At 44.2% G+C, this 26,148-nt stretch overlaps 2 protein-coding genes and 1 long non-coding RNA gene across 40 annotated transcripts in view; 1 reads left to right on the top strand and 2 right to left on the bottom strand.

The window, feature by feature from the left end:
- The window catches only part of PABIR3 (PABIR family member 3), a 118,140-nt gene extending 106,197 nt beyond the window's left edge, over positions 1-11,943 (bottom strand). For 3 of the 11 annotated variants that reach the window (XM_077989295.1, XM_077989297.1, XM_077989299.1), the window contains exon 1: positions 301-844. In XM_077989295.1, coding sequence (XP_077845421.1) covers positions 301-410 — 110 coding nt within the window. In that variant the 5' untranslated portion in view covers positions 411-844. Of the gene's footprint in view, positions 1-300; positions 845-4,040; positions 4,186-4,401; positions 4,501-11,901 lie in introns of those variants that run through there. The other 8 variants (XR_013413049.1, XM_077989292.1, XR_013413050.1 and 5 more) reach the window with 5 other exon arrangements.
- PABIR2 (PABIR family member 2) overlaps positions 11,113-26,148 on the top strand; it is a 28,204-nt gene continuing 13,168 nt past the window's right edge. For 2 of the 28 annotated variants that reach the window (XM_077989307.1, XM_015128234.3), the window contains exons 1-9: positions 11,113-11,197; positions 11,968-12,215; positions 14,413-14,491; positions 19,936-19,992; positions 20,311-20,354; positions 20,438-20,492; positions 20,746-20,847; positions 21,491-21,552; positions 23,090-23,151. In XM_077989307.1, coding sequence (XP_077845433.1) covers positions 12,118-12,215; positions 14,413-14,491; positions 19,936-19,992; positions 20,311-20,354; positions 20,438-20,492; positions 20,746-20,847; positions 21,491-21,552; positions 23,090-23,151 — 559 coding nt within the window. In that variant the 5' untranslated portion in view covers positions 11,113-11,197; positions 11,968-12,117. Of the gene's footprint in view, positions 12,216-14,412; positions 14,504-19,935; positions 19,993-20,310; positions 20,355-20,437; positions 20,493-20,745; positions 20,848-21,490; positions 21,553-23,086; positions 23,152-26,148 lie in introns of all 28 variants that reach the window. The other 26 variants (XM_077989306.1, XM_077989300.1, XM_077989311.1 and 23 more) reach the window with 14 other exon arrangements.
- LOC144338729 (uncharacterized) lies at positions 16,412-24,516 on the bottom strand. Its single transcript, XR_013413056.1, has 2 exons — positions 24,350-24,516; positions 16,412-18,215 (listed from the first exon to the last, which is right to left on the bottom strand). It is a non-coding gene; the product is annotated as an uncharacterized LOC144338729 (long non-coding RNA).

Raw genomic sequence — 26,148 nt, 5'->3', positions numbered from 1 at the left:
GTTAGAAAAAAGCCGTGCTCCACACCAATTGGCTGCTGCATTCGGGTCCGGGTGGACTATCAGGGGAGGATGTTCAGATTCAGATGTCTGTCAACCTCAGGGTGGGTGTGCGCTCTCCCTCAGGTCAGCCCGTCCCACTACCCCCACCCAAGGTTGAGGGTGGGATCTCAGGACACCAGGAACAAGGGAGATACCTGCAGAACCTCAACAAATAAAGGGACGGGAATTCTATAGGAAATCACTTTCCCGAACACCTCCTCCCCACCCGCTTGCCTCCTTCAGTATCTCAACCTGGCTCACCCAAGTCCATTGATCAAAGGGGCACTGTTGACTCTTCTCGGAATGTTGCTGTCTGCGGTAGTGGAACTCGGCAGCGATTCGAAACCTACTTCCATTTTCTCCTGTGCCATGTCCGGGTCGAGGAATAAGTTCTCAAGGCTTTCCGGCTGCCGTTCACACAAGGACAAGTCGACTTAGTGGGCAGGTGATGTAAGGAGAGAGGCAAAGGGGAAAAAGAGAAGAGAGGAGAAAGCTCTTAGACGAGTAGGGGTGCCCACCTTTGCAGCCCTAGCATCCCTAACATCAGTGAACACAAAGTTAGGCAGGACTGGCTCCGAACCGCCTATCTCCCATGATCGGGGCCTCTAACGATGAGAAGATCCCCCACCTCCAAGTCTATAATGTAACTGGGGAATTTAATCTGTCACCGCCGCGAATCCTTCTCCATCTCAGCCCTGGCAACTCATGGTAAGCCTTTCCGGCCAAAACAAAAACTACAATCTGCCGCCTTTGACCATCCGTTGGGTTCCGCCCCTCAGAGCCTGCGATACGCTTCCAGTCAGACGACGCGTATTGTGACGCAGGCAATGACGTCACTTCACGCTCCTCTGTCAGCTTTGCCAGGGGCGCAGGCGCAGTTAAGAAGCCGCTTTATCCCCACGTCGTCACCTCCTTCCTCCTTCCCCAGTGCCCACTCCCCGTGGTTGTGCCTCTACTCTTTTACAAACCCTGGCATGGTTTCCTTAAGCATTATTTAGAAATGAAAGCGTTGGGAGGGGTGAGGTCCTTTCTGCCCTATGCCTAATTCTCAATTTTCTTATCCCTTTATGACTGAGGCCAACAAGCTTCCAACCTCCTATGATGCATTTTTCCATCCTGTAACAGCAGACACACTACACCTTTGTAATTTTAGAAAAGCAAAAGTCTGAAAAGAAAAAAAAAAAAGATACTGCTACCGAAGTACTTAGAGGCCACTTGTTCCCAAAGGGTCTTGCTAAGGTGCTAACCTAACTGAGTTCATTTGGCAAATGAATTACTGTTTTCAGTGTGGTTTCTTTCTATTTTAAACCATAATTGTACAGTTTTTTTGTTTTTTGTTTTTTGAGATGGAATTTCGCTCTGGCCGTGATCTCGGCTCACTGCAACCTCCACCTCCCAGGTTCAAGCGATTCTCCTGCCTCAGCCTCCCGAGTAGCTGGGATTACAGGCGCTCGCCACCACGCCTGGCTAATTTTTGTATTTTAGTAGAGATGGGGTTTCACCATGTTGGCCAGGCTGGTCTCGAACTCCTGGGCCGAAGGTGATCCGCCTGCCTCGTCCTCCCAAAGTGCTGGGATTACAGGCGTGAGCCACCGCGCCTGCCTCGGTGTGTGTTTTTACATTATATATAATCTGGCTCCTCACAGCTATTCATATAAAAAAGACCTCAACTAATTTACAAAGATTTGAGTTAAAGCAGTGAGGCTTTTTAAAAAACAAATATCTCAGAATTTAGTATCTATGCAAATCAGTGTTTTCATTTCAGGTAGTATTAGAAGCTACATACATTCTAAGAATGCTGCCATGGCTCATATCATTTTAAGAACTGCTGTTTTAGAAATTTTAACCATCACTTAATGAGCCACACTAAGTACTAAAATCTTAACTCCATGCTAATAATTTTGTAAAACCACACATTTTAGTAACCATATAGAGAACTGACTGAGAAGGCAAATAAACCTAGTGAAATGGGAGTTGTTAATTAAAATAATCATAACACTTTATAGATAACAATTTTTTTTTTTTTTGAGACAGAGTTTTGCTCTTGTTGCCCAGGTTGGAGTGCAATGGCGCAATCTTGGCTCATCGCAACCTCCACCTCCAGGGTTCAAGCTATTCTCCTGACTCAGCCTCCAGAGTAGCTGGGATTACAGGCATGTGCCACCACTCCCAGCTAATTTTGTATTTTTAGTAGAGATGGGGTTTCTCCGTGTTGGTCATGCTGGTCTCCAACTCCCGACCTCAGGTGATCCACCCGCCTCGGCCTCCCAAAGTGCTGGGATTACAGGTGTGAGCCTCTGCACCTGGCCTACAAAATGTTTTTACATACTTTTTTTTTTTTTTTTTTTTTTTTTTTGAGACGGAGTCTTGCTTTGTCACCCAGGCTAGACTGCAGTGGCCGGATCTCAGCTCACTGCAAGCTCCGCCTCCCAGGTTCACGCCATTCTCCTGGCTCAGCCTCCCGCGTAGCTGGGACTACAGGCGCCTGCCACCTCGCCCGGCTAGTTTTTTGTATGTTTTAGTAGAGACGGCGTTTCACCATGTTAGCCAGGATGGTCTCGATCTCCTGACCTCGTGATCCGCCGTCTCGGCCTCCCAAAGTGCTGGGATTACAGGCTTGAGCCACCGCGCCCGGCCTGTTTTTACATACTTATCTGGATTGGTTCAATCATTAACCCTGCTCAGCTACCCAGTGGTGAACTTAAAATAATGGGACAGTCTTGAGATAGTTCGTGACAAGTTATGACATGTAAGATAATAAATATGTATTTTGTTCATTCTGGGAATAGAATAAGACAAACTTGATTATATTAGGCAGAATCAGATTACTTAAATCCCAGACATGAAGATGATGTGGAGTCCCCATTCCTGATATAAGACAGATTAATAATAGCTACTGTTTCTTGGACACTTACTATGTGCCAGGTACTGTCCTAATCACTTTAAATAGGTGATTGCATTTAAAGTTTACAATAATTCTTTGAGGTAGGCACCATCACAATGCCCATTTTTCACAGGGGGAAACCAAAGCCCAGAGGGGTTACTCAAGTTACAACTACTAAGTGGCAAAGCCAAGATTCCTCTGCCCTTCTGTTTAAGTAAAAAAAAAAATGAGGTGCCTCAGAATATCTCCCTGGACACAATTTCTGTACTCATAAGCACTTGATAAATACTTATGAAATTATTTTATGAATAAATGCAGGTTTAAATAGCCTATCTTTCATAGTTATCTTGTAAAGTAGGTAAATCATTTCTGTTTTACAGTTGGATAAAATTCCAAAGAGATTAATGGCACATAATTAGATAGCAGCAGAATTCAGGCTAGTATCAAGATGTCCTAAAAGCCACTGTTAAAATTCCCAGGGTACCTGAAAGTTTATAAAAGATGGTGGTTAAAGCTGAGTAAATTCAGGGTGAATGCAGAAGCAGTGATTAAAGACAGAACAGAGTAAAAAAACAAATTGCCTGAATAACAGAAAAATATGAAGCAGGCCAGTGAACAAGGGAATCTTACCTCCATTCTGTTCATTTTAATTTTCAACGTTTGCTAGTATTCTTGGCAGGTAATAAGATTTCATATGTATATTTGGAATAAATAGACAAAATTTCATCCTGCCTAAGCCTTACAAGTATCTAATTTTTAAATAAGTACAACACTAAGAAAACAGGTATAATAAAATGACAAGGAAAGAGTGACTAATGGATTGTGTTTCTAAGAAAAGGAGTTAGTAATATGAAATAACTAAATATATGAGATGGTAGTAAATTTACAGCTATTATCAAAGAGAAAGAGCTCTCTTTTACTAAAGAACAGCTACATGTCAGGAACCCCAAACCTGTAAAGATATAAATAGGACTCATAGTACATACACAAATTGGAACATCAAAAGGAACAAGTAATACAAAAACAGCAAGAATTCTATATGCTACAATGGCAAACACAACATTAAAGAAATTGTTTTCACTTCTCCCCATTTCTACCCACACATTATTATACCAACCTAGCTGTGTTTCTTGATCAGTTCTTCCAGTTCCAGGGAAATATGCCATGATCTTGGGACACTGTTTTTGTTAGATCTAGACTTGACAATTAGGCTACTCTTCTCTGCATATCCCAGTCTGCTGCCCTGTGTCCCAGGCCCTCACCTATAAAAGGGAAGTAACAAACGTGATAATCAGCTCTTTATTTTACCAGTTGTCATGACAACCTTGAAGCTACGTTGTAACCTTTAGTTACCACAAGAGCAAGTCAAATACAAGTGGAACCCAAATCTACAAATCACAAACACCCCAAACCTTCCCAAAAGATTTACATGAAAGGTAAAAAAAAAAACTAGCAGGCAAGAATGATGTGAATAAAACCTAGAAATGATAGCCAAAGTAGCATTCTTCTCGTCTTGTTCTCCTAAATTGTTAAGCTCCTGGGGTCAGTGCATGTGCCTCCTCAACAAATGATTGTTTAGTAGCTATTGTGAACAAAAGAATGTATTATAATTTCTTTTGAGCAGGGAGTAGGAGGTGGGGCTGGCCTAAAGGGTTGCTGAGACCTTGAGATAAAAAGAGATACCTAAGTTGCTCAGAAACAGAGGTTGTTGTTTCTAATCTAGCTGGGAGAAAAATACAGGCAATTTAAAGGAAACCATCTAAAAGTACTTACAAATCCCTCATACTGCAGGCAGAAAGCATAAACAGTGAGGAATAAAATGACAATTGGCCTTGGCAAGTTTAGTATGGGATAATTGAAAAGAGGCAGGCAAAATTATTATTTCTGGCTGAATTTTGAAAGCAATTTCATAACTATTACATTTCAATGCAATGGCCTTCTCTTCCCCAGGGCCATTCAAGTGGTGAGGATTAAGAGTTCCCGGAGTCCTGATAAGATAAGTAAGAAACAATGAGCAAAGCGCCCCAGGTGGGGAAGAACGATGCAAAATTGTTCAGAGAGACCTAGGGCACAACGACCTCGTTCCACGTGTGGGTCCAGCAGCATGACTCGTTTCCACATGCAGCCCCCTCCAGCTCCCTCCAGCGCCTGCCTCTTTGCAGATAGCTCCTCCTCTGCAGTGCTGTCCTTTGCCTCCTTGCAACATATTTTTCATGACTTCTCTAATAAATCTGCGTTTCTTTACCTATGACTGTCTTGGTAAATTCCTTTACCACCCGCGCCACTGGCCAGTTGCACGTGCAACATTTTGGTGGCCCGTATGGGCCTCTCCCCTACTCTCTTCCTTTCCTCCAATTCCAACCTCTCGTTGGACAGCGTCAAAACCCTGAGATAATTTAAAGTCCCTGGCCAGGGCTGCTCCCCAGGGAACCAGGAGGTCCCGGTGGAAAGACATCAGACTGCTGCCCCACGATCCCGTGAGAGTTCAGAATTTGCTTTACTTTTCAGTCTTCCAGCCGACAAATTCTAGTATCCCTCTGGCAATTGATGGCAACTGGTCAGGGCCATTTCCTGGTGTGGCCTGAAGGCCAGCGGGTTGTGAACAGGTTTGGCTGCCTTGCCCAGAAGGGAAGAAGGCCCCCTCCTATCCCTTCTGGCGAAAAGGTCTACAATCCCTTTGTGGTGCAATTGGCACATATGTTTTGGGGAGCTCAGAGCCCCTCTTTCTTACTCGAAATAGTCCTGCGAAAACAGCCAGACCTCCTGCTCTGGACGTTCCCAAATTAGGTGATCGCAAGCAGCCTCAGAGCAGTGAGTCTCCCCATTCTGGTCCTCTCTCCTGGGATGGGACCAGGCTGAGTTTTTCCTTTACCCTTTTTCCTCGCACCTGGGCTAACCATCCAGCGTAAGGCCCCAGCGCTGAGATGTCCTTTCCAGTAGGTGGGATGCCCCTTTAGAAAGTGCACTCGAGGCCAGGCTCAGTGGCTCATGCTTGTAATCCCAGCACTTTGGGAGGCCGAGGTGGGAGGATCACCTGAGGTCAGGAGTTCAAGACCAGCCTGGCCAACATGGGGAAACTCCGTCTCTACTAAAAATGCAAAAAATTAGCTGGACGTAGTGGTGCATGCCTGTAACCCCAGCTACTTGGGAGGCTAAGAGAGGAGAATTGCTTGAACCTGGGAGGTGGAGGTTGCAGTGAGCCAAGATCCCACCACTGCACTCCAGCCTGGGTGACAAAACGAGACTGCATCTCAAAGAAAAAAACACAAAAAGAAAGAAAGAAAAGAAAAGAAAAGTGCACTGGAATTCCTCAGCAGATGTGAGCTGAGTCCTCTTCCCGGTGGGGCAGTGGGGGGGCGGTTTGCGGCGAGAGAGTGTGCTTCATGTCCGCAGCAGACATTAGCCCCCAGCAGCTCATCGTTTTCCAGTCCCACCGTGGGACAAACTTCCTCTATTCCGTCAGACTAACCTCTGGGTTGCATCCCAAAACGTTGAGACAAATGTAACCCTGAGATTAATAAAAAAAAAAAATGAAAAATGTCCAATTTTCTTTTGTAATACAGCATGGCCTCTATGCAGAAAACCTCAAATTAGTCTCCTCAGTCTTTTATAACCAAGAGCAGGATAAGGACAGGGCTAAGGAGAAAGAAGAACGCAGGGACAAGAAGCAGGGTCAACTGTTGGCTGCTTTGCAAGTCCCTAGCCTCCATTCCAGGTTGCCCTAAGGATACTCCTCCAGATAACTGCCATCAGTGCAGAAGCCCACGCCACTGGAAGGCAAACTGGTCCTATGGGATGAATGAGGAAAAACCCCCGCATGGCTTGCCCCCTCTGCCACAAGCTCGGCCACCGGAAATAGGACTGCCCTGGAGGGCCAAAGGGCCCCTGGGACATAATCCCAACCCTTGATGATCATCAGGCCTTAAACTGAAGGGGGGCTTTCTGCTTTGGCTAGCTTCCAGATCAAACATGAGTCATCAATAAAAGAAAGCCAAGGGCAACTCTGGAGGTGGCAAGTAAAATCATAAACTTCCCTTTTGATTTAAAAAGCTGCCTGCCATGGAGATGCCTCCTCTACCCCTTTCTGGAAATACCTTTTGCTTATGTGGTAAAAACCTGGAAAATTACTATCTGGACTTTAACAGGCTTTTATTTAGATTGAGTCACTATTGGAATTGAGAACACCATGAAAAGAAAATGGTTACATTAAAAGAAGGATGCATAATAATAACATAGCTAGTCTTAGAAAATTCTCTTGAGCAGTTAAAACTTTTTGCAAGCTTGAAAATGCTCTGAACTCGTGGTAAAACAACAGTAGTCACCTTGTGCTGTAGGTCAGTTGCTAAGGCTTTGCCCTATCACAATGGCACCTGGGTTGAATTCCTGGATTTGAAAGTCACTCCTTTGTGGTTTAATACTTGTGGTACTTTTGCCATGTATTGATTATTTTTCCCTCCATGGACAGCTTCTGATTTCCTGTCTTGAAATTTTCTTTTCTCTGAGTTACCTTTGGAGCAGTTCTAGATCTTATAAATGGCTTGCCATCTCTTTGGAGACACCTCATATTTAAATCATCCCCTCAGTTAAGGCTTCTTTTTTATTTTTTCAGACGGAGTCTCGCTCTGTCGCCAGGCTGGAGTATAGTGGTGTGTTCTTGGCTCACTACAACCTCCACCTCCCAGGTTCAAGCGATTCTCCTGCCTCAGCCTCCTGAGTAGCTGGGACTATAGGCGAGCGCCACCATGCCCTGCTAAGTTTTGCATTTTTAGTAGAGATGGGGTTTCACCATGTTGGCCAGGATGGTCTCGATCTCTTGAACTCGTGATCCGCCCGCCTCGGCCTCCCAAAGTGCTGGGATTACAGGTGTGAGCCACCACGCCCAGCCAACGCTTCTTAATTTCACATAGGAGGTTACCTTTAGTAAAAGGTTCGAAAACCAGAAATATTGACTCTGTTGCCCAGGCTGAGTGCAGTGGCATGATCTCTCACTGCAACCTCCGCCTCCCAGGTTCAAACAATTCTCCCACCTCAGCCACCAGAGTAGCTGGGATTACAGGCGCATGCCACCATGCCCGGCTATTTTTTTTTGAGATGGAGTCTTGCTCTGTTGCCCAGGCTGGAGTGCCGTGGCATGATCTCAACTCACTGCAACCTCCGCCTCTGCCTCCTGGGTTCAAGCGATGCTCCTGCCTCAGCCCCCCGAGTAGCTGGGACTACAGGCACCTGCCACCATGCCCAGCTAAATTTTTTTTGTATTTTTAGTATAGACAGGGTTTCACCATATTGACCAGGCTGGTCTCGAACTCCTGACCTTGTGATCCGCCCACCTCGGCCTCCCAAAGTGCTGGGATTACAGGCATGAGTCACTGCGACCAGCCGGTAAGGAAGGTTTTAAATAAAAATTTTGTATGAGAAAGGATTTTTTTTTTGTTTTTGACACCAAGTCTGCCCAGGCTGGAGTGCAGTGGTGCAATCTCGGCTCACTGCAACCTCGGCCTCCCAGCTTCAAGTGATTCTCCTGCCTCAGCCTTCGGAGTAGCTGGGATTACAGGTGCCAACCACCACACCCGGCTAATTTCTGTATTTTTAGTAGAGACAGGGTTTCACCATGTTATGTTGGCCAGACTGGTCTTGAACTCCTGACTTCAAGTCATCTGCCTGCCTTGGCCTCCCAAACTGCTGGGATTACAGGCATGAGCCATTGCGCCCAGCCAAGAAAGGATCTTTTATGACAAATTTTTGTCCTAAAGTAAAATGACCTGTTGTTTAAGAAAGGGGTGTTTAGGACAAGTCAGAAAGCCCTGATGTCCAAGTCAGAAAGTCCATACAGTCTGTGTAAGTCGTGAGAAGGTTTACAAAGGAGAAGTTATGAAAGGAATTTTGTATGTGTTTAAGTTGGTTATAACTGAAAGGGAATAATTTAGGATAATCTAACATCAGTCCCCTATGTTAAAAACAAGATTTTCTTAAGATATTAATCTGCTCTTAATATAATTGTAAGAAGTTAAAGCTTCACAGAATAATATCTCAGTTCAACTTTTGCTGTGCCTTGCTGCTTTCAGCTTTTTCTCCCCGGAGAATGCCAAAGATAATAACTCTCTCCTTCATTTTTTGTCAGCTTCTGTAACTTTTTCCTCCAATTCTGTTATTATGGCCTAATGCTAAAATGTTTCATCTTGGAAAAAAAAAAAAACAAAAAACAACGAAGCAATGTTTTCCTCTAATATAACTTAATTCTGTGCCCTTTTAAAAAATATGTCTAAATTATCAATGTAATTTAAAAAAACCTTTTCACACTTTTCCTAAGAGTCATGTATTCACCTGCTATACTCATAACCCTGAATACACTCTTCTTGTGTCTAATTATATTTAAACACTTTTTCTTTGAGTTTAACTTCCAGGCTATCTAAATGGGCTTCCAATAAGGAAAAACAGTCACACTACAAATGGTTGTGGGGTTTTTTGTTTGCCTTTTCAGTAACTGGCTTAAGAAACAAACTTTTATCTTCTAGAATTCAGCAGTTTCACTTTCAAGTAATGCTGTGAATGGGATATCAGTCTCTCCCCAATGATGCCTGCTACCTTTATGAGTCTCCCCTGGATTCAGCTGGTCACCAGTTTTGCCTTGACATACTCCCACTCTGTGATGAGTCCCTTCCTCCAGCAAGATTCAATATCCTAGGTCCCACAGTCTGGGACAATGACCCACAGGGTCTCCTGACAGACCAACAACCATAGATAGGGTCAACTCTATACCCCTGGTCAGCAGGAAGCAGTTGGAAGATGAGACCTCACCCCCAATTCCAAAGATTTGTCATTGTTGTTCTGAGGGGTGTTACCTGGGGGGTGGGATGCAGAGTCCTGAGAAATAAGCAACAATGAGAAAGGGGCCAGGTGGGCCCCAGGTGGGGAAGAACAATGAGCACAAACAACCAGAGGGCACACCTTCCACACAGTGGCCCCAGCAGCATGACCTCTTTCTGCACTTACCCCCCCTCCAGCATGACCCTATAAAACTTCCCTCCAGTCCCTGCTTCTTTGCAGACAGCTCCTCCTCTGTAGTGCTGCCCATTGCATCCTTGCAACGTATTTTCATATCTTCTCTAACAAATCTGCCTTTCGTTACCTATGACTGTCTCCGTAAATTTCTTTAGCACCTGCACCACTGGCCAGTCACAACCAAGACAGAGTTAATATTTCTAAAACTCTTAGAATAGTGCCTAGCACATAACAAGTTTTATGTAGGTGTTAGTTAAATAAAAAATCCAAATCTCGGCTGGGCGTGGTGGCTCGTGCCTGTAATCCCAGCACTTTGGGAGGCGGAGGCGGGTGGATCACCTGAGGCCAGGAGTTCGAGACCAGCCTAGCCAACATGGCAAAACCCTGTCTCTACTAAAAATACAAAAAAATTAGCCAGGCGTGGTGGCGGGCGCTTGTAATTCCAGCTACTCAGGAGGCTGAGGCAGGAGAATCGCTTGAACCCGGGCGGGGAGGCAGAGGTTGCAGTGAGCCAAGATCGCGCCACTACCCTCCAGCCTGGGCGACAGAGCGAGACTCTTTTTAAAAAAAAAAAAAAAAAAAAAAATCCAGATCTCACACACGCTGAGTCATGATTGTTCGGGACTCCGTAATTCCTAGTAAGAGAAAACATTTGGTTCTGCTTGCTACCTGTTCTTCGGACTTTTCCCAGTTTTGTTGAATCTAAAGATGCTTGCAAAATGGAACTGAGTTTCTCATTAGCTATACGAACTGTCATGATATTCGCTTTATTTTTATCCATTGCGTTTGTTTTCCCACTTCTCTTTTGTCTAGTGCATCCAAATGGATGATCTGAAAAAGAAATCAGCCCCTCCAGACAAAGACCAACAAAATCGAGGGATTTAAGGCATGAGTGGGGATCACAGAGGTCGGAGCGTACAAATTAGGAGTGAAATAACGTGGAAATCCCATGTTTTTCTCTGTTTCCCATGAATATTGGCCCAAACTCCTCCTGAAAGCCGATGCTCCAGCATTTCCCAACTATTGGTTCTTTTCAAAATTGGGCGCCAGGGTCCCCAGGCCAATGCCATCGAGGAAGGCGCCGGGCCCCCTGGAAACGCTCCTCCCCTTTGGAGGAGGATTTCGAGGCGGGGCTGCCACGCACGCTCCGTGCCCGCGGGCCCATTGGAGTGGCCGCTGGACGCGTGCGCAGGACCCGATGGGTGCCCGGACGCGGAAGAACTGGCCCCGCGGAGGTTCCCGCTTCTGAAGCGTGGGAGGCGGAAGAGACTGCAGGTTGTAGATTTTGGTCTTGGCCCCAGCGTGTTCCCCCAGACCATTAGAACCCAAGAGAGGAAGAGGAGGCATCGCGGCGGCGGCTGAGAGGCCGAACCCCCAACCTGTCCTCGAGGCGGGAGGGGGGCAGGGAGGGGAGAAGCACCGATCCCAGGGCTGAGGAGCCTCCGGGACCAGGTCCGGGAGCATGGGGGGCTGGACCGAGTCCCCGAGCATGGGGAGCTGGAGTCGCCAAGGCTGCCCGGCCGGGTCCTACCCGACTGTCAGGTCCTCGGTGCTAGCGCTGCCCGGGCAGCCGCAGCATCTGTAGCCCGGCCCCGCTTGTGGTCCTCAGCCGGAAAGATAGCAGCATGAGTTCCGCCGCTGCCTAGTTTCCTCCCCCTCCTCTTCTCCCTCCTCTCTCCTCTTCCCCAGACCACCTCCTTTCCCGCCCCTGCGCTCCTCTTTTCCCTTCCCCTCTGTCCTCCTCCCTTCCCTCTGCCCTCTCCCTTCTCCTCCCTCCCCCGCCCTCTTCCTCTCCCTTTTCACCCTCTGCCCTCCTCCTCTTATCCTCTCTGTCCTCCTGCTTTTCCATCTATCCTTTTCCCTCCCTCTTCCTTCCTCCCTCCATCCTTGTTTTCCCTCCATCCCTCTTCTTTCCTGCATCCTTTTCCTTCATTCTGTCGCCTTCCACCACTACCTCTGCATCCTCCTCCCCGCCTCACCATCATCCTCCCTTCCTCATCATCATCCTCCTTCCCTCCTCCTCTCCTACTTTTCTCCGCCCCCAGCCCCCGCCCTCGTCCCCAAGCCTCCGCCCCTTAGCCCCCGCCCCCAGCTGCCAGTCCCCAGCAGCTCAGTCCTGCAGTGAGAGTCTTGGGAGTCCATAGCTAAGCACCAGGAGCTGAGCACTGCCCGCTGTGCCTGCCTGCAAGTCTGACATGGCTCAGGAGAAAATGGAGCTGGACCTTGAGCCTGATACATCTTACGGGGGAACCCTGAGGAGATCCAGCAGCGCTCCCCTAATCCATGGGCTCAGGTGAGCAGGGTTGGGGAGGATGGAGTACAGGGTCCAGGGGCTCCTTGCCCCCGTGCGAGCAATCTTCCTTCCTTAAAGTGCACGTTTGAGCTCATTTGGGCTCTTCAACCTGAGGGGGTGGCGACTCGTTTGCTTGCTAGTGACTTGGGTCCCAAGGTGGAGTGAAAGTTTAATCTCCAACTTTGGGCAGTGTGGAGGAAACGGTTCCCCCTCCACCTGGGGCCATGTTGTCCCACTGTAAAAGGAACTGCAGAAAGCTTCTGGCTCTTCTGACAGGTTGCTTGCCCGACTAACTTACACCAGGGAATGTCAGATCGAAACCGCTGGAACTAGATGTGCAACTTGACACCTGTCTCTCAGAGCTGCTATTTCTAAGCTTAGTTTAGGAATCCTGGTATTAACAGAGGTTTACTTTAATAAATCACACTTTATCTAATAACTTGTAATTAAGTGGTATGTTCACATCACAATACGTGATTTGGATTTGCTCTAATGTTTTCAGGTTCCAAAACTGCCTGAAATGCATTGCAGTGAATAAAAAAGAAGGGTGGTCTGTAGCTTAGGGTCAGTGAAAAGGCACGTTTTAGAAAACGGTGGAGAGAATCGACTCTTCAATTTCGGTGGTAGGGTCTTGTGTTTTCATGTGAATAAGTCATCGAGGGTCTATTTTAAGGTAGCATCTTGTAATAGTGAAGGTTAGGTTGGTTCATCTCCTGAGCCTATTGTATTTCACTTTTATAAGGAGACAATTCATCTTAGGTAGAGAGCCAATTTGCGAGACCCGGTAGAAATGGCATTAGTCCAAAAAAGGAGATGAGAGTACAATTAGCCAAAAACATATTAATCAAGCACAGTGAAGGCAAAGAAAGAGATAATCCTTGCTGTTGAACTGATTATAACATCCATATTTTGGGGAAAAAACAGGTTGACTTTTTCATTTATTAAATATAATTTTGAAACTGAGGGAATGTAGGAGTGACTTTTTGCTTTCCTGTTGCTGTCCTTGGCCCTGAATTTATTTTGGTTACTATAACAATAAACTGGTCTTTTTCTGATTGTCTTTTGAAATCTCGTAAGCAAGCAATTGCTAGGGACTTCAGCAATTCTATTGACCTGCATTTAGACTATTGTAGCAAAAACATACTGTTTTTTGAATCATGATTTAAGTAACATAGCATGATATGACACAAGAAGGGGCGAGGAGACCAGGTCTGGTCCCAGTTTTCACTAACTAGCTATGATCACGAATGAGTCATTTAACCTTTCTGAGTCTGTTTTCTCATTTGAAAATTAAGAGAGCTGAATTAGGTGATCTCAGTGGGCCCCGAAAGCCCAGTGCAGTTCATTTCTGAAAAATCCTTCTGGAATTCTCATCCTTATTGTGGCATTGCCCTCTGCTAGGCACTGCAGGGATATTATAAAACATGAATAAAACACCTCTCTACCAGTGGGTTTAAGACACATCCACATTTCTCTTTATTAAGAGACAAAGTAGGTGTCTCAAGAAGCAGCTCATCTCCCAGTGTACTCTTTGGGTTCAAAGGAGAGAGTGATTGCATTCCGTTTGTGGATTGAAGAGAGGTTTGTGCCATGCCTTCACTGAAGGGTATGGCATTCAAGATGGATGTGGAAGGAGAGGAAGGATTTTAATAGATGGTGGCAGGAGGCGGAGCATTTGAGGCAGAAGGGGCAACAATCTCTGCTATGTTTATTCCATCCAACAGCAGAGTTCAAAGGTAGGACACATGCTTAGGGTGAAGGGGGAGATGTCTTGATCCACCTCGTATTGTAGAACAATGCTCCTCGCCCCTTTTCGCATCATGGCAAACACAGAAAACAGTACTCATTGCTTCTCTGGGGTAAACAGATGAGGCTGCTCAGGTCTGGTGGTAACCGGTTTGGGGGCGTAGCTCTGACCAGAAGCAGCTAGAGTCAACCAGTCTGGAGCTCCGCCTGCACCACTTCTCCCAGCTGCCCCCAACCACTGAGATCAGTATCTCTGCAAACCTGTAATCCACAGCACACCACTTGGGAAGCTCTGCAGAGAGGACGGTGAGGAGTTCCTTCTCTGTATGAAATGAGGAGCCATGGAAGATTTCGTTGTTAACTAGAGAACTGATGTTAATGTATTTGAAAGAGATCTTCCATTAGAAAAATTACTAATTTTGTTTTTTTGTTTGTTTTTGTTTTTTTTCAGTGACCTTTCACAGGTTTTTCAACCTTACACACTTAGAACTCGGAGGAATAGTACAACAATTATGAGCCGTCACAGCCTGGTAAGTATAGAAGTAAGTATCTGAAGTGATTTAGATTGGGGAAAATACTTTGAAATGGAGTTCTTTCTTAAAATGATGTGCTATGCACAACTTTTTAAGAAAGAAAAGATTGATTTTACCTATCTTGTTTACTGCTTATGCTATGGCCATTCAGCTTTTGGTACAAAAAGGATACATGGTTAAAAATTTTTCTTTGCTGTGGGACTTTGTATTTTTTAAAATTGTTCATTATTATTTGTCACTACTTGCATCAGGCTTGTTAGGTAAGTCAGGATTAACTTCTAATTATAGCTGAGAACAGTGGTCTTCATTTGTCCTAGGATGCACACATCACTTAAAGGTAGTAAAGTGTTTGTTTCTGACACGTACCTGTTAAACAATGCTGGTTTTCCGAAATGAAGACTCCTTTTAAAATGCTTGTATTTATATTCTCTGAAGAGTTACTGATTGTGACTGATCTCTGTAGCCAGAACTGTCAGGGATTGCTTTGTTAGTTGGTCACATTGGGATAAATTATGATGAGGTTTTTTATATGGTAGCAGTTCACATGTGGAACTCACTTATCCAGCAGCTTCAATTCTCTGGAAGACATCTGAAATGAAAGAAGACAGATCCCTAAATGGCAGAACTAGATTTCCATAGTCTGTGCGCAGAAGTTCATCGGTTTATTTATAGGAGAGCCTCTGACCTCTGAATCATCTAAAATGTATGCACAATTATAATAAGCTTCCAATCCAATAGTGTGTGAGAAGCAGCAAATTAGAAGGGATGCATTTTAGTTAAAAGTATACTAATAGCTGCTAGCAAGGGAGGAGAGGGAAAAACGGAAAAACAGACATTTTTAAAAAATTTGTTTGTGGCTAATTAGTATAAGGGCTAAGAGCCTATTAGTACACCCCAAGCATGTCATTGGTGTAGAATCATATAATAATTTATGTTCTTAAGGATACCTGGGTCATTAACTTATTCATAAATTCTAGTAATACCTACACTTGTATAGTATTTTACCCATTACAAAGTACTTTCACATATTTAATTGTCATAACAACCCCTATTTAGGGAGGGCAAAGATATTTTTCCCAATTAAAAGAAGCAGCAGCTAAAACTCAAGACGTTAGAAGTGACTTGCTCAGAATCGCACAATTAGTAACTGTTAGAACTGGGAATAGAGGCCGGGCGCGGTGGCTCACGCCTGTAATCCCAGCACTTTGGGAGGCCGAGACGGGCGGATCACGAGGTCAGGAGTTCGAGACCATCCTGGCTAACACGGTGAAACCCCGTCTCTACTAAAAAATACAAAAAACTAGCCGGGCGAGGTGGCGGGCGCCTGTAGTCCCGGCTACTCGGGAGGCTGAGGCAGGAGAATGGCGTAAAAACCCGGGAGCAGAGCTTGCAGTGAGCTGAGATCCGGCCACTGCACTCCAGCCTGGGCGACACAGCGAGACTCCGTCTCAAAAAAAAAAAAAAAAAAAAAAAAAAGAACTGGGAATAGAATAGAGATCTCCGGCCGGGCGCGGTGGCTCAAGCCTGTAATCCCAGCACTTTGGGAGGCCGAGACCGGCGGATGACGAGGTCAGGAGATCAAGACCATCCTGGCTAACCCAGTGAAACCCCGTCTCTACTAAAAAATACAAAAAACTAGCCGGGCGAGGCGGCGGGCGCCTGTAGTCCCAGCTACGCGGGAGGCTGAGGCAGGAGAATGGCGTGAACCCGGGAGGCGGAGCTTGCAGTGAGCTGAGATCCGGCCACTGCACTCCAGCCTGGGCGACAGACCGAGACTCCGTCTCAAAAAAAAAAAAAAAAAAAAAAAGAATAGAGATCTCCCAGTGCCATTCTGTTTGGTATAATTTGTTTAAGAAAGGGAGAACTAGAACACATTTTAGAAAGATTTCCAACTGAAATGACTGAAAATACTTACAGGGGGAAATGTTAGCTATCTGGAGGCTTGATTCATTTTACCTTCTTCTCTGAGGATACTGGAAAATATTACTTATTTTTGCTGGATATATGAAAAATGTTTATACATGTTATACAGCCATGCTCCTGATAACAGTAGCATAGCAAAGAAGGGAAAGTGAATTTGCCTCTCTACACTTCACTTACCTCTTTTGTAAGATGAGAAGATTCTTATCAACAGTGGTCTAGGTTCATCTCTCACTGAAATACCTAGTTTTCTGAAAGGGCCATGGTGACTCACTGCTCTTTGTTGATCCTGATGCATCTTTTCATTCCTGCCCCTCTCCTTTCTAGCATTTTGGTCTTCCAAAACTCAGTTTAATCCTTATATCTCCTCTGGGCAGGCTTCCACAACTATCATCATATTAATTACACTATATACACTCTATCACAGGATGTGCTATAAATCTTAATACATTTATCTGTGTCCCATGGTAACCTGTGATGAGTAAGGTGTTGACAAATGAAATGGACTGGATATGCAGATGTAGGATCTTCATGGCTCACCAGCTGATTAGATATAAGGACTAAGAGAAGGAAGACTCCAAGTGATGGAAATTTTGTGTGTTGGTGACCGGGGATTGGCGCTGCATAGGAGTAGAGAAATTGAGATGATTGGTAGTTTGAAGGGGAAGAAGATGAATTCTTTGGGACATAATTGGATTTAAGGTGCCTCTGGCCCCATGATATTCTTCAAAGCAGTATTCTCCCTTTTTAAAAAGATTCTGTCTGCTTCCAGTGTCACCACTTTTTACTTTGAGCAGATGACCCTTCTTACTTTACAAAGAAGACAGACACCTATCTTGTGTAAATGTCAGCTTTCTTTGCCTTGAAATGTCTTTAGCTTCACGTATGGCATTTCTCCCCAATGGTTCATATGCTTTTGACTCTCCTGTTGCTTTGCTTGGTCTATCATCTCCTCTCTATCTTGTATCTTTTCGCTATTCCTCACGAGCTCTCTTTCCACCTTCTCCAGACTCATGCATCTGATGGGGGAAAACAAACTGTTTTCTTTTTCGTAGGTCTCTCCTTCCCTTTTCCTTCCCCTCTCCAAGCTCTTTCAAAGCATAATCTACACTCCACTGCCTCTAATTCCTTGTCTCCTCGTTTCCGGCCAGTTTGTAATCATGCTGCTTCTACCACAACTCCATTAAAAAACTGTTCTTGCAAAAGTCACCAGTGCCCACTTAACTGCCAATGTCAGGGGCCTCATTTCTTATCCCCCTTGAGCTCTTTGCTTTATTTAACCCCGTTAGCTAGCACCTCCTTGGAGTTCTGGCTCTTTTTGTGTGTTTTTTTTTTTTAGCCGATACATTGCCCTGTTGTTTCTGGTACTACACACAGCTTTGCTCTGTTCTTTCTGGTCTACTTTCCGGTTTTGTCTAAAATTGTCAAGTTGTGTATTATGTAAATGTAGCATGTAAATTTCTGACTTTCTCCCCAGTTAGTTTTTGGCCATCCTCATGTCAGCTTTCCTGATCGTTTCACTGCTTCTTCAGTTTCTTGGGTTTCCCTAACTGACACATCTGTGCTCTCTTCCACAGTCTCCTGTTGGAGAGTCTTCCTGCTGTATTTGCTCACCTTGTAGCTTACTGTTTTCTAAGTGATCTTATTAAGAGTTCGCCAGTGGCCGGGCACAGTGGCTCACACCTGTAAGCCACTTTGGGGGGCCAAGACGGGTGGATCATGAGGTCAGAAGATCAAGATCATCCTAGCCAACATGGTGAAACCCTGTCTGTACTAACATACATTTATCTTATGCTCCAGTCTCCCTTAATGGTTGTAAAAATTAGCTGGGCGTGGTGGTGTGTGCCTGTAGTCCCAGCTACTCGGGAGGCTGAGGCAGGAGAATGGCGTGAACCCGGGGGGTGGAGCTTGCGGCGAGCAGAGATCATGCCATTGCACTCCAGCCTGGCAACAAGAGCGAAACTCTGTCTCAAAAAAAATAAAAAGAAACTTAGAGCATTTTATTACTATTTTATACTGCTCACTGCATTAGTATTCAAAAAGGTTTTAATAGCATGGGGCCTCTTAAACAGGGTGATTGTTATTTGGTTTTATAGTATTACAAATTCATTTGTATTTTGTTATAGAATAAATAGTAGTAGTTTTTGTTTTTTGTTTTTTGTTTTTGAGACGGAGTCTTGCTCTGTCTCCCAGACTGGAGTGCAGTGGCGCGATCTCCGCTCACTGCAAGCTCCACCCCCCGGGTTCACGCCATTCTCCTGCCTCAGCCTCCCGAGTAGCTGGGACTACATGCGCCCACCACCACGCCCAGCTAACTTTGTATTTTTAGTAGAGATGGGGTTTCACCGTGTTAGCCAGGATGGTCTCGATTTCCTGACCTCGTGATCTGCCTGCCTCAGCCTCCCAAAGTGCTGGGGTTACAGGTGTAAGCCACCACGCCCGGCCGGTAGTTGTTTATATTACGACCACTAGAACTCTCTAAGACCTGTTGATATGAATTGTGTCTTACAGTTTGTGACCAGCTTGTAATTATTGTGAAGGAACATAATTTGGCCTCCAAATCATTTCTGCTTTGTGTTATTAAAAAAATGATGATCTAAGGGAAAACATCAGTTATTTTAAAGATACACCTTGTCTTTCCAAATTGGTTTTTTTTTTTTTTTTTTGAGACGGAGTCTCTTCTCACTCTGTCACCCAGGCTGGAGTGCAGTGGTGTGATCTCGGCTCACTGCAAGCTCCGCCTCCCAGGTTCACGCCATTCTCCTGCCTCAGCCTCCCGAGTAGCTGGGTCTATAGGCGCCTGCCACCACGCCCGGCTAATTTTTTTGTAATTTTAGTAGAGACGGTTTCACTGTGTTAGCCAGGATGGTCTCGATCTCCTGACCTCGTGATCTGCCTGCCTCGGCGGTGGATTACAAAGTGCTGGGATTACAGGCGTGAGCCACCGGGCCCAGCCCCAAATTGTTTTTTGTTAACTAGTAAGATTTGTAGTGATAGCATATGATGAGATTTTAGAATGGATTTGGATCGTGAAAGCAAAGCCTCCTCATTGCAGTTGTAAAGTGTTTTTGAAAAATATCAATCATAGACAAAATACTATGTACTAGACTTATTAGCCTCTCTTCCCCCATTGCTGCATTGGTAATAAGAATTAATAGCTTTGGTGTTTTTTTTTCCTTTCCCTTCTTATGTAGTTCTCTATTTTAAATAACTGGGATAATGGATATGTCTAAGGCCCATAGTCTTTATTTCTCTAAATTTACGTAGCTTCACATTCATTTGGGAAAAGTGCTGAGGTCAGTGTCTGTCTAGCAACAGATGGTGCTTTGAGGTTGGACACCTGGTGTGCTTTTTGAAGACTAAATATACTGCCTCTAGTGCATTAATGTTCAGTGATCTAAAGAGCTAAATTTCGAAGAAGAATATGAAAACTTACCTTGGAAGAGGTTGTACACCAGTACTGACAGCAGACTGCTGCTTTGTGATTCGGAAAATAGTAAATGTTTACTTTTTCTTTCCAGTTGCTGTCATCCTCACCTAATCGTATTCCTAGTAGCAGACTGCATCAGATCAAAAGGGTAAATTTTACTTACTAGCTCAGATTGGAAATTTTTTGGATTTTACATTTTTATTTTTATTTTAAAGATTGAGATATTAAAATGAGTTGGGATGCAACTCTGGTTAGTTGGAGACAGATTATAATTCTTCTGGAGTGTGCAGATAAAATATACAAGCGGCATGAATATTCTACTCTACTGTGATTATGTCAATGAGGTAGAAAAGTCTTTTTATTTTATTTGAAGCCGAGAACTATGTGGATAAAAATTACAGTGTGTGGAAGAGTTAATATTTTGTCAGTGATCCTACCTTTTTAGCACATATGTTTGTCTTTGCAGGAAGAAGGCCTGGATATGATGAACAGAGAAACTGCACATGAAAGGTTAGTGCTTTGCAAGAGCAGGGCCTAGCCTAATAACTGTCTTGTTTGTAAACACTGATGGCCCTTCCCTTTGCTTATTTTAGGGAAATGCAAACGGCAATGCAGATAAGCCAATCATGGGATGAGAGCTTGAGCCTGGTAAAGTTTGCTCATGTCTGTTTGGTTTTCATTTTCTAGAAACTTTTATGTTGTTCACTGGCTTCATTAAGTTTTTCGCACGCTTCTGTCCCCTTCTGCTTCCAAATTGATACTTGTTTTTTGATCTCTGCTTTTCCAGCAGAATATTAGAGTCTGTACCTTTCTCTTTGGAAAATCTGGGTGTGTTATAGTAGTAAATAAGAGCTGTGATGTGCTGAATTTATTATGAGGATATGACACTTTATGTTTACAGAGTGACAGTGATTTTGACAAGCCGGAGAAATTATATTCTCCTAAGAGAATTGACTTCACTCCAGTTTCTCCAGCACCTTCACCCACCAGGGGATTTGGAAAGGTAGGATAATTGACAGGATATTAAGTCTATTTCACAAACTGAGCTGTTTACTCTAAAACGCACACAAATCACACCACTTTTAAAGTATCCAATGCCTTGAAGGAAAATCAATGAAAATCTATGGCAGTAATTTGGAAAATATACATATATATATATATGTAATTTAGTTATGAGACACACAAACAGCCAAGCAATTCTAAGGAAATTGTTTCTGTCATTTTGAAAAGAACCTTTTGAAAATGACTGTGGGTCTGGTATGGTGGCTTGTACCTGTAATCCCAATTCTTTGGGAGGCCAAGGCGGAAGGATCACTTGAGCTCAGGAGGTCGAGAGCAGCCTGGGCACCATGGCGAGACCTCATCTCTACATTTAAAAAAAAAAAAAAGGTACAAAAAAATTAGTCGGGCATGGTGGTGCACACCTATAGTCCTAGCTCATCAGGAAGGTGGAGCAGGAAGATGGCTTGAGCCCAGGAGTTTGAGGCTGCAGTAAGCTATGGTCGCATCCCTGCACTCCAGCTTGAGCAAAAAAGAGACCCTGTCTCTAAGAAAAAAAAAAACAGGAAGAAAGAAAACTGGAGTGCTAGAACTATTTTAATATTGAATATGTTTTTTTCTAGTAATGTTTCTCACCATTCTTACAGATGTTTGTGAGCAGCAGTGGGTTGCCACCAAGTCCAGTTCCCAGTTCAAGACGATTTTCAAGGTAAGCAAACTTGAATTTTAAATGTGGTTGAAGTACCATTCATTACATTTATCTCTCAGATTAGCTTTTTGTGGCTGGGCACGATGACTCATGCCTGTAATCCTAGCACTTTGGAAGGCTGAGGCTGGTGGATCACCTGAGGTCCAGAGTTCAAGACCATCTTGGCCAACATGGTGAAACCTCGTCTCTACTAAAAATAGAAAAATTAGCTGCGCCTGGTGGCAAGCACCTGTAATCCCAGTTACTCGGGAGGCTGAGGCAGGAGAATCGCTTGAACCAAGCAGGCAGAGGTTGCAGTGAGCTGAGATTGCACCATTGTACTCCAGCCTGGGCAACAGAGCAAAAATTGTCTCAAAAAAAAAAAAAATTATTTTTCCCAATATTTCACTGTGAAATTTTCAGACATCAAAAGTGAAGGAATTTCACAGTGAACACCCATATACCCACTGCCTATAATCTACAGTGAACACCCATATACCCACTGCCTATAATCTACCATTAACATTTTACCAGAGTTTTTTCTTTTTTTTTTTCTTTTTAATTTGAGACGGAATCTCGCTGTGTCACCAGGCTAGAGTGCAGTAGCGCGAACTCAGCTCACTGAAACCACTGCCTCCCGGGTTTAAGCAATTCTCCTGCCTCAGCCTCCCAAGTAGCTGGGATTACAGCCATGCACCACCACACTCGGTTAATTTTTGTTTTAGTAGAGATGGGGTTTCACCATGTTGGCCAGGATGGTCTTAATCTCTTGACCTCGTGATCCGCCCGCCTTGGCCTCCCAAAGTACTGGGATTAAAGACATGAGCCACAGTGCCTGGCCCCAGAGTTTTTTTTTTTAGGGGGGATTTAATGCTGATTTATATTTAGTGGGGACACACACACACGCACACACGCACGCACGCACGCACACCACAATAATCCTTTTTAAGAATAAGGAAAAAATGTTAAAGTTCATAGACCAGTCAAATCCAGTTTCGCTCCTGTTTCCCAGGCTGGAGTGCAGTGGTGCAATCTCAGCTCACTGCAACCTCTGCCTCCTGGGTTCAAGTGATTCTTCTGTCTCAGCCTCCTAGGTAGCTGGGATCACAGGCGTGCACCACCACACTTGGCTAATTTTTTGTGTTTTTAGTAGAGATAGTGTTTCACCATGTTGGTCAGGCTGGTCTCAAACTCCTGACCTCAGATGATCCGCTTACCTCGGCCTCTCAAAGTGCTGGGATTACAGGCATGAGTTACGGCACCCAGCCCCAAAATACTTTTTAAATAAGGTATCTTTTTTTCTTTAAACTGTTGTGGGTATTTTGTCATATGGCATATTTTTTAAATGGCTTAAAATGCTGTTGTATTATTCCAGGTTGCCATATGCTGGGTGAAATCATGTATTGGCATTTCAGTTATTCAGTTACACAAGAATTTTCCATTTCAGTCATTGATATGATTGTCCATTTTATTTATGTATTTGTTGGGCTGGACTGCTGTTTTATCTTGCATCTTGGATGTTCTTCACATTATCCTGTTTGTTTTTTCATCAAAGCAGGAGAAGTCAGAGTCCAGTCAAGTGCATTAGACCCAGTGTTCTCGGTCCTCTTAAAAGAAAAGGTATGTAGCAGCATGGTGACTATAGTTAGTGCTACTGTGTCATATACTTGAAATTTGCTAAGAAAGTAGATCTTAAGTGTTTTTACCACACACATACAAAAGGTAACTAGGTGAAGCAAAAGATGTGTTAAAAACTTGACTGTGGGCTGGGCACAGTGGCTCATGCCTGTAATCCCAATACTTTGGGAGGCCAAAGCAGGTGGATCACCTCAGGTCAGGAGTTCAAGACCGGCCTGGCCAATGTGGCGAAACCCTGTCTCTACTAAAAATACAAAAATTAGCTGGGCGTGGTGGTAGGTACCTGTAATCCCAGCTACTCAGGAGGCTGAGGCAGGAGAATCACTTGAACCTGGGAGGCGGAGGTTGCGGTCAGCTAATACTGCGCCATTGCACTCCAGCCTGGGCAACAGAGTGAGACTCCATCTCAAAAAAAAAACAAAAAAACCTTGACTGTGATCATCATTTCACATTATGTACATACATCAGATCATCACATTGTATACCTTAAATGTATGTAAATTTGTTTGTCATTTATACCTCAGTAAAGCCGGGGGGGAAAAGAAAAAGATAAGCATCACGCTTCTGGTCTTAAACCTAGCCAAGCTTGAATTAAAAACTAGAACTCCCGTCTGAAATGAGCTAACAGCATTGCTCTCTTGTGTTTTAGGGAAACTCAAAAGTATTCTTCCGAATGTTTGCTCTACTGATTTTCAATTTTGTAAATGAGTTATTTGATACATCTGTATTTTCTTATACTTCATAAGTTTTATTCATATATTCATTATCATTATATATTCAAAAAAATGCCTCTCAGTTATCTAAATATGAAAGAGATGCATAGTTTATAAACTGCAGAAATATATGCTAATGCTGTATCAAACATCCATAAATGTGCTATATACTCAAATATAAGGTGAGGTTTACCCCCTCATCAAAGCAAGAACTGCCTTATATTCAATTCTGTAGTTTTTTGTATAACAGGGTGCTCTCAGTTACCTTGTTTTGAACCACAAAGCAGTAGGCTAAAATAGTTTAGTATCAATCAACACTAGTGCTAGATGCTTATAAAGGGCACCTGATGGCATCTCTTTAAAAAGGCAACACAGGTCTGTAATCCCAGCACTTTGGGAGGCTGAGGCAGGAGAATTGCTTTGAGCTCAGGAGTTTGAGATCAGCCTGGGCAACATGACAAAACCACATCTCTACAAAAAATACAGAAATTAAGCAGGCGTTGGTGGCTTGTGCCTGTTGTCACAGCTACTTGGGAGGCTGAGTCTGGAGAATTCCTTGAGCCCAGGAAGCAGAGGTTGCAGTGAGTCGAGATCACAGCCTGGGCCACAGAGTGATACCCTGTCTCAAAAAAAAGCAACGCAGGTTTTTGTCTGTTTTTTGAGACCAAATTTCACTCTTGTTGCCCAGACGGGAGTGTAGTGGCGTGAGCTTGGCTGACTGCAACCTCCACCTCCTGGGCTCAGCGATTCTCCTGCCTCAGCCTCCCGAGTAGCTGGGACTAGAAGTACCCACCACCATGCCTGGCTAATTTTCTGTATTTTTAATAGAGACAGAGTTTCACCATATTGGCCAGTCTGGTCTTGAACTCCTGACCTCAGGTGATCCACCTGCCTCGGCCTTCCAAAGTGCTGGGATTACCCCACCACACCCAGCTGGCAACACAGGTTTATTCATTATTCCTGGGGATATGACTACACGATTGCAAGTGTCAGGTGTCATTTTAAATGAGTCTTAACAATAACTTTTTTTTTTTTTTTTTTTTTTGAGGCAAGATCTCGCTCTGTCTCTCATGCTGGAGTGCAGTGGTGTGATCTCAGCTCACCGCAACCTCTGCCTCCTGGGTTTAAGCGATTCTCCTGCCTCAGCCTCCCAAGTACCTGGGATTACAGGAGTGCGCCACCATGCCCAGCTAATTTTTGTATTTTTAGTAGAGACAGGGTTTCGCCATGTTGGCAACGCTGTCCTTGAACTCCTAGTCTCAAGTGATCCACCTGCCTGGGCTTCCCAAAGTGCAGGGATTACACAGGTATGAGCCACCACGCCCAGCCATTAACAATAACTTTTTTTTTTTTTTTTAATTGAGACGGAGTCTTGCTTTGTCACCCAGGCTGGAGTGCAGTGGTGCGATCTTGGCTCACTGCAACCTCCGCTTCCTGGGTTCAAGTTATTCTTCTGCCTCAGCCTCCCAAATAGCTGGGATTACAGATGTGCACCACCACGCCCAGATAATTTTTGTATTTTTAGTAGAGATGGGGTTTTTGCCATGTTGGCCAGGCTGGTCTCAAACTCCTGACTTTAGGTGATCCACCCGCCTCGGCTTCCCAAAATGCTGGGATTACAAGCATGAGCCAACCGCGCCTGGCCAACTGTACTTTTAAAAGCAATTCAGCAAGTGGTTTCTTTGTGCAGATCACCTTCAGGGCCAATAAACAGACCAACTTTTCTAATGTTAGGGGTACAGGTATTTGTGGCTTTGAAAACTTTCCAGTCATAGGATCATACACAGATTCCAAAAGTGCTGTGTTTCAAACAACTTAAAATTAAAGATCTTGTGCTCTGGAAAATAGTTCCTGATATGGTGACAATATTTGTATTTAATATATAAATTTTATCTTTATAAACAGTTTTTCCTCAATCTTGTAGGGAGTTATTTGTAGTCCTAGGAATGTTCTCAGTAGCTAGTAAGTGAAAATAACAGTTGGAAATAAAGCTATTATTGTTGTTATTATTACTAACTTAAAATTTGTTGCAGGAAGTTGAAGGAATTAGCATGGTAGTTTAGTTTTACAGCTATTCCAAAATACACCAGCAGATGGAGGAATTCTTTGCTCAAAAGAGCTAAAGGCTTTTACTAGTGAGGCAAACTCAAAAGCCCAGCAGCAACTTTTAAAAGCTGCATATTAAAGCATGGAAAATAACAACTTTTGCAGATTTTCAGCAATTTTCAGAATAGTCCCAGAGGAAAGATAACTAATTGATAACATG

Source organism: Macaca mulatta, chromosome X (assembly GCF_049350105.2).
Source record: "Macaca mulatta isolate MMU2019108-1 chromosome X, T2T-MMU8v2.0, whole genome shotgun sequence".
In the NCBI taxonomy this organism is placed as follows: Eukaryota; Metazoa; Chordata; class Mammalia; order Primates; family Cercopithecidae; genus Macaca; species Macaca mulatta.
The sequence above is the reverse complement of the archived record's forward strand: the minus strand, read 5'-3'. Positions and strand labels throughout refer to the sequence as shown.